The 7,617-nt window shown below is 37.7% G+C and overlaps 1 protein-coding gene across 4 annotated transcripts in view; it reads right to left on the bottom strand.

Moving 5' to 3' along the window:
• Positions 1-3,392: 3,392 nt before the first annotated feature.
• Positions 3,393-7,617, bottom strand: part of LOC109965291 (ELAV-like protein 1) — a 9,450-nt gene continuing 5,225 nt past the window's right edge. For 2 of the 4 annotated variants that reach the window (XM_020609172.1, XM_020609174.1), the window contains exons 5-8: positions 6,955-7,058; positions 6,303-6,456; positions 5,991-6,216; positions 3,393-4,354 (exon numbers count right to left, since the gene is read on the bottom strand). In XM_020609172.1, the coding sequence (XP_020464828.1) occupies positions 4,036-4,354; positions 5,991-6,216; positions 6,303-6,456; positions 6,955-7,058 (803 nt within the window). In that variant the 3' untranslated portion in view covers positions 3,393-4,035. The remainder of the gene's footprint in view (positions 4,355-5,990; positions 6,217-6,302; positions 6,457-6,954; positions 7,059-7,617) is intronic. The other 2 variants (XM_020609173.1, XM_020609175.1) reach the window with 2 other exon arrangements.

Genomic DNA, 7,617 nt, shown 5'->3' with positions numbered 1-7,617 from the left:
TGGGCTGCATTGCTGTAGCCCACAACAAAATAAAAAGCATAACTATATACATACCAATTCCTCTTGTGCCTTCCTTTTTCCGTTCATCATCTGTAAAGTTCAGAGTAAATTTGAAACATATTGACAATGTCACAGAAAAACCATTACAAATAAAGCAAACATCAGCTTTATTTTCCTGCATAAAGTTGGCATATCTTCAAAAACAATTAAAATTGTTTTGAGTTATTTCTTTAAATAGAGGCTCACAAGTTAAAGCTAACATTAGCTTAATAGCTTCACAAATACTAACGCTGGAGAATGAGCCAGAGGACTAAACCAGAATTTAGTTTCAAACCAAAACAACTAACTAGTTTCATAAATCTTACCTGGACAATTTGCAGAGTTTTTTTCATTGTCTAATTCAGCATCAGTTCTCTCTTCGTCGTATCTCTCAGCACACCGATTGTGGTGCTACCGCAGTCTCCGCAGTGTTGAGGCATGCATTTAATGCAACATTAGTTGAAGGTGAAAACACTTAACATTCTTTCAAAGGAATAACAAAACAGGGATTTTACAGTTTCACTGAAAAAAAAACTCTTCCTCATGTCCCTTGCATCTTATTTTGAACAAAATCTTTATGTAAAGTCTATAAAACCATTAAAACACCATATGGTTGTCATATAGTCTAAAACATGTATTTATTAAGGAACACTTCATAAATGCATACAAAATAATTTTTAACTATAACTAATCAGGTACTACTGCTGTTTGTGACCCTTGAATATTTGAAGCAATCACGCAGATACTGAACATTAGTGAAACATTTCCAAATGGAATTTAACTCGTCATAAGCATCTGTTATCAACATGATTAATTCCAAATTTAAAAAGATGAAGACTTCATGCAAAATCTGAAAAAGTGCCGTTATTTTATTTTAAAAATGTAACAAAGGAATAACAAAACAGGGATTTTACAGTTTAATCGAAAAAAGAACTCTTCCTCATGTCCCTTGCATCTTGCAATTTACTAGTATTACCAAGAGACATATAAGCTGTTGAATGCAATGCTTATTATTGTATTATTTAACGTTTAGTTAATGCTTATTACTGCATCAACAAATGTTAGCAGTGTCGTTAAACACTATTAAATAATGTATGAGGTAATACTTTATTTAACATGACAAACATTAGTACATGATTAATAAATGCATTAGTTATCTATTAGTTAATGCTTATTACTGCATTATGTACGGTTAATTAATGTACCCTTATTGTAAAGTGTTGCCATATCAAAAAATGCTTTTTTGGCATGTAGTGGATAAAACAAACAGACTATAGTTAACAGTTAATGCATATAGTTAATATGTAATAGGGGAACAACTGCAGAGCCCAGGTGTTGTGTCCATCAACAGATACTTTCCCAAGAACACAACTCTTTAAAGTAAGTGACTATGTAGCTTAAAATCTGTTATAATTACAGGTATGGGTCTTATGCTAACAGGTTGGGTCGGATCCAGATTTAATTTAGAAATAACTCCGGGTGATGGGTTGGGTCCGATACAGAGCTTTGTGGGGGCGGGTTTTCACATTTGGACCCATACAGGACTGCCTGTGGGCATGGCCCAAGCCTGCTGTTCTGGTCAAAGAGGGTGCAGTGTCTGTATATGCTGTTGATGGTTAAATGTCTTCTATTGGCTTGTCTTCAATGCTGCATCCTTCTGTCAGAAAGCCTCAAGGTCAGACTGTTGAGGTTGAAGTTGACCCAGGGTAATGGGACCCTGTAACAGAACGGTGCAAAGGTGGATTTAAACTTCTCTGTAGTCTGTTGTGTTAAGTGAATATTGGACTAAAGCATACACCAAGTGCAAGGGTGGAATTTTAAAGAATGGTAGTAATGTGTGAATTAGGGCCTCAAAAACTGACCCATGCCAATAATAATAATAATGCCTAGACTTTACTATATAAAGTGTCCTGAGATGACTTTGGTTGTGTGTGGAGGTTTCTTCTATTAAAGGGAGTTTTTCGTCCTCACTGTCGCCAAGTGCTTGCTCAAGGGGGATTTGTTGGGTTTTCCCTCTGTAATAATATTGATAACAGTAAGGTCTAGACCTTACTTTGTAAAGTGTCCTGAGATGACTTTTGTTGTGATTTGGCGCTATACAAATAAAATTTGATTTGATTTGATCTGGTGCTGTACAAATAAAATTGAATTGAACTGAATTGAATAACGAGGTGCTATAATAAACATAAACATGGATATTGAAGTCTGTGTGTGTGTGTGAGAGAGAGGGAGAACGATTTCATATAATTCAAATTATCATGTGCACAAAAATGCCAATTTTAGCATTACTGAGGATGACTGGCCTACCTGTATGATCCACGAGCCCAATCTGATGTCTCCAGGAAGAAACAGCAGTGATGATGTGGATGAGAGAACAGCCCATAGCTAGTTGTTGAATGTTACATAAATCATTGTATATATTAAACAGCACTAAAAATGATCTTTTTCAGCTACGGTCTCAGGTTAGTGCTGTGCTTTGCACAATAAATGGCAGAATCTCATTTAAGGTGAGGACACACAGTTCTCCCTTAAATCTGTGGAATACTCTGGGTGATGAGTTACCATATAGTAGAAATTATAAACTTAATGTTTAAAAGCAAGGTAATCAACAAGTGTAAAAATATTTGATAAGGCATCACTAGTTGTATAATAACACACTTTAGTACACACAAACCTTTACATAAGAAACAATGTAAAAACATTAACATATAGGTAGGCCTGGATATAGGTATGAGACAAATTTTGCACTTATTAGGATTATGTAGTTTAAATAAATTAGAATATGAAAAGGTGCTGAATGTGATATGAATTGGTTTCAGCCTACACCTCCCCACTGTCACCAAGTGCTACTCAAGACGGTTTTGTCTATAGTACTGTAAGGTCTAGACCTGACTGTGTAAAGTGCCCTGTAACGATTGTTGTTGTGAATTGGTGCTATGCAAAAACTCAAGTGAAAGGAGGGGCTGACACTTAATGATGACAACAGGTGGTATGTGCAGGGGAGGGAGATGGTTTTAAAAACAAAACAAAACAAAAGAAAACAACTTCAACTCGATTATTCTTGCAGCACTCAGTCAGCTGTTGGGCTAGTGTGAAAATATTTCAAGTCCTGTTTTACATAAACATTTATTATTGAATAAACATTCCGGCATTCTAATGAATCTGCAATACAAAAATAAAAAGATCAATGCATATGTTTTGGATTCTGCCATACTTGTACATTTGTGTTTATTGTCATCTGAAAACCCCTGGTTAAACTATAAAATAAGTTCAAATACAAAATAATTACTCTGCATGCGGCCTCTGAGCCCCACCCTCTGCATGTTTATTGGCACAGAAAGCTGTCAATCATGCAACATCAACAACAGATCAGCTTTATTTGAAAATGTTACAACAAAAACATGACAAACTGACAACTTGATATTCTTTTACACAACTTTTATATCATTTGACTATGATTAACTACCACCTGTTTTATTGTTGAATGTGCAGAAAAACAGTATTTTGTACAAATGAGAAAAACTTACTGACAATTCACTTTAATATTCAAAATGAGTTCATGTTATGTTAATGTATCCTCTGAACCAAAATGTTAAGTATCAGTTATTTGTTAGTTTCTTGTTTCAAACAGCTGTGTTTGTTTCACCGGTGTGATTTGGAGACTTGTCTGGATTTCAGAGCCGACACCTGCTTCTAGCATCAATACAAAAACTGCTCATTATCCTCAACATCATTTAACATGAGGAGAGCCAAAGTTACCTCACTAACACCTGCTGGTGTCAGTCGGCCATCTTGGACAACAAGACGTCCAAAGTCTTTTATAACTATCAGAAAAAAAAAAGAACACCAGAGACACACAGAGAAAAACTCAAGTGACTGTATCAAAAATGACAAAAACTCAAAAGGCTCCGCTCAACTGACAACACATGCAAAAATTTACATTTCACCTGTTCAAGTCTTCTTCTGAAAAGAAGAAGAAACAGCACCCTTCACCCTCTACTTGTGTCCTTTGCTGGTCTTGAAGGACACCTGCAGGACTTTGTCTCCCAGTCGGTAACCATTCAGGCTGTGGATTGCCATGGCGGCCTCCTCGTAGTTTGTCATGGTAACAAAGCCGAAGCCTTTGCACTTGTTGGTGCTGAAATCTCGGATCACTTTCACGTTGATGACAGCGCCAAATGGCCCAAACAACTGCCACAGGATGGCCTCATCTGCATCCTGACCTAGGTTATAGATGAAGATGCACCAACCAGATGATGAGCTACCTGAGACCCCACCACCTCCACCCAGGTGGTCCACGCTCATTGGAGAAAACCTGGAAAAAAAACAGGAAGTGCAAGTGGTAAACAGGATAGGTAGGTACACAGTTAGCGACACAGAATCACAGCCTTTGTTTTCCCAATTCCATAAACTGATTTCACACAATGTACGGGTTTTACTCTAGCATATATTTGGACAGTGCTCTTTAAAAATACTGGTCAATATATTAAGGACAGTCTATAACAATAAAAAAATAAGCAAACATGCAAGTAAGATTTGAGGGTTTAAGTCTGACATATCTGGTATAAACCTTTTAATTTATTCCTCCATTTTCTCCAGGTGTGACCTGTAATGTGAGTGTTTTTGTATTCCCAGGTAATTTCTCAGTTATGCTTTCACACCACATTATTTAGGTATGTTTATGTGGCTGTGCAGTTCTTTGTTTGACTACGTTATGTGCTATGTATATATACTATGCCAGTGTATCCTAAACCTAAGTTGGATTAGTTCTGGTGGCCACTTGAAAATGAACAAAAATGATAAAAATGACATGACTTGGAAGTGTTGATGACTTTACGTGACTGCATACCTACTGCAGATTACTGCTACACACAAAATTAACAAAATACACACACAAGACAAAGATATTATACTTTGGAAGTATAAGATGCTGACAACACAATATAGGGAGCTGTGGGCTACATGACCGACAGATGACAGCTGTGCACATATCGCAACCTGTTTCAGAAAGACAGAACCATCCCAACTAATCATATAAAAATGTGAAGCTTCCTGTTAATCTAATTGTCCAAATGGTGGAAAAGTGCATCATCTTCTCACCCATCCTTAGTCTGTAACCACAGTGTGGTAATTGTCTGATCACAACTTTCAAAGCCATAAAGAGTATCCAATACGGGCCTTTCAAACCTTTCAATGCTGGTTCCTCCTTTGGTGTCTAAACATTGTATGGGGCAGAAAAGGCCTACTGTTATCAAATGAGTGTCAAAACATTCCAAAGGATCACAATGATGATATGGAAACAAGCGAATAGCATGTTAATTGTAGTGCCTTTTCAAAGTAGCACAACATGATCACGTGCATCGTTGAGCTGACATTTCATTAAGCCACAGTGTAAACAAAAGTTGTTTTTTTTTAATCAATAAAGTAGGTGTGTTTTATTAATACAAAATATAGGGTTCCTTTTGGCTGTACACATACAGAATTATTCCTGCTATGCGACAGTTAAAAATGGTATGCAAGAACATTTTCTATAGACGTATTATGTAATTCAAGTCAAAAAGGAAATCTGGAAATCTGCCATGGTGCCAGAAAACTTTTATCCCCATAACAGGTATGATGGACCTGACTCTAGCTGCAAGAAACATTTTTTAAAAAACTGTTAAATTTCTTCTCATCCAAATGCTGAGTTTGACATCACGCTACCTATGCTAATTAATTAGTGCTGTGTATAATAAACACTAAATTTATCAAGACATTAAAATGGAAGAAGAGATGAGCCTGAATTAACTGAGGAAATTAAACCCATCTTGAACAGAAATAAAGAACTAGGAAGTAAAATTAGATGCAAGTGTACAGTTAAAAATGAAATTCCATTACAAACAAAACCACCTCCAGGTAAAGGGAAAATATTACATTATTCTTGCTGTTCTATCACCAACAGGTGAACGTACCTGAACCTCTGTGCCTGGTGATGTACAGGTCCTCCAAAGCGCCGTGACTGCCCATGGTGCATCTGTGACATCATCTGGGAGTTCCTGGCCTGATTGGGGTTGGCAGCAAACTTGACTGTGATTGGTTCAGAGCTGCCAGGGGGCGTGTGCCCATTCAGGTGCTTGACAGCATCATCAGCCTCAGCTCGTTTATCAAACCGAATAAAGGCCACACCCCGAGACAGACCTAAACAGCCAACCAGATTACACATTAGAGTCAGGACTGAGGGGTTGTGATTGGCAACATGACTGATCACATGACTACATGGTCACCTGAGGCTTGGTCAACCAGCACTCTGGAGTTGATGATGCGTCCATAGCGAGAGAACATGTCCTCCAGCTCAGGCTGGCTCAGTGTTCTGGGCAAACCGCTGATGTACAGATTGGCATCTTTGATCATGTCTGAACTCGGCCGCGCGTATGAAACCTGCACGAGGTGGCAAGAAGCATTTCAGTCCATCGTCTTCACAACTACAAAGATTTTAAAATAATGAACACTTACCAACATAAAATATAGTTACATCCAGCTTTTAAATAAAATCCAGAGATAGCCTACTCTAAATATCTTTAATTATTCAATATTAAAAAAAAAACATTCAGATTTGTCCCAAATAAAATACAAAAGACAAAGTAAAAGCATCCAAACAGACTAGAATCATTGAGCACTTTTGTCAAAATAAAATCATTAATTTATGAAAATCAAAGTTCAGCACATCACACTGAACTGAAGATATTTACAGATTCAGTGTCGACATGTGTCAATATTAAAATCAGGATGTAAAAGAATAAAAAAGAAAAACATGACAGCAGAGTTTTAAAAAATACCTTCATCAGTATGCAGGATACAGCGCCCTCTACTGTCCAGGGAACATAACACATCTATCAGTTGAGACAGGAAAATCAAAGAGCACCTGTGGCACTTTACCTTGATAGTTTTAGACTGTAGCCTCAGGCCATTGAGGGTACTGATAGCCCTCTCTGCATCACTAGGGTTAACAAAGTTAACAAAGCCGTAACCTAAACTGTGGCCTAGAGAAACACAAAGGAAAACAACAAAATAAAATAACAAAACCGTCTGCAGTGCAGCTGCCACACATTCTGGATAGAAACAAACATACAGAAGTCACAAACTGAATACAGTCGTCAAATCTACAGCAGGAAACTCTCCAAACAGCGTTTGAACAGTGGCAACAATAAATCCCTCTGAACAAACCCAGAAAACTCAAGTCTACTTGAACCCCATTCAGACTGGAACAATAATTTGGTTCCAACCGAAACATGTCAACATCTGACTCCCAAACAGGTCTGGACTGTCAAAGGCCGTCTGCACTGATCAGCTGAGGTGAGTGAAAAATAAACAAAAAAGTGAAAACATTTCTCAGATAAATATTGCGTGTTACTCAGTTAACTGGTTTGTCAACGACATGTATGAAACTGCTGTGGACTGGAGTCCAGTGACGGGGAGATGAAAGAATCCAGGTCAAACGCACCTGATGTCTGAAAGGGGCAACAGAGTCAGACCTCGCTGATTACAGCTACCGCAACTTTACCAACCGGTCCACTCTCGGGTGACCTCAGGTGACGCTCT

The sequence above is a fragment of the Monopterus albus genome, unplaced genomic scaffold (genome assembly GCF_001952655.1).
Source record: "Monopterus albus unplaced genomic scaffold, M_albus_1.0 scaffold98.1, whole genome shotgun sequence".
NCBI classification, from domain to species: Eukaryota; Metazoa; Chordata; class Actinopteri; order Synbranchiformes; family Synbranchidae; genus Monopterus; species Monopterus albus.
Note: the sequence above shows the minus strand (reverse complement) of the source record. Positions and strands in the feature narration are given on the sequence as shown.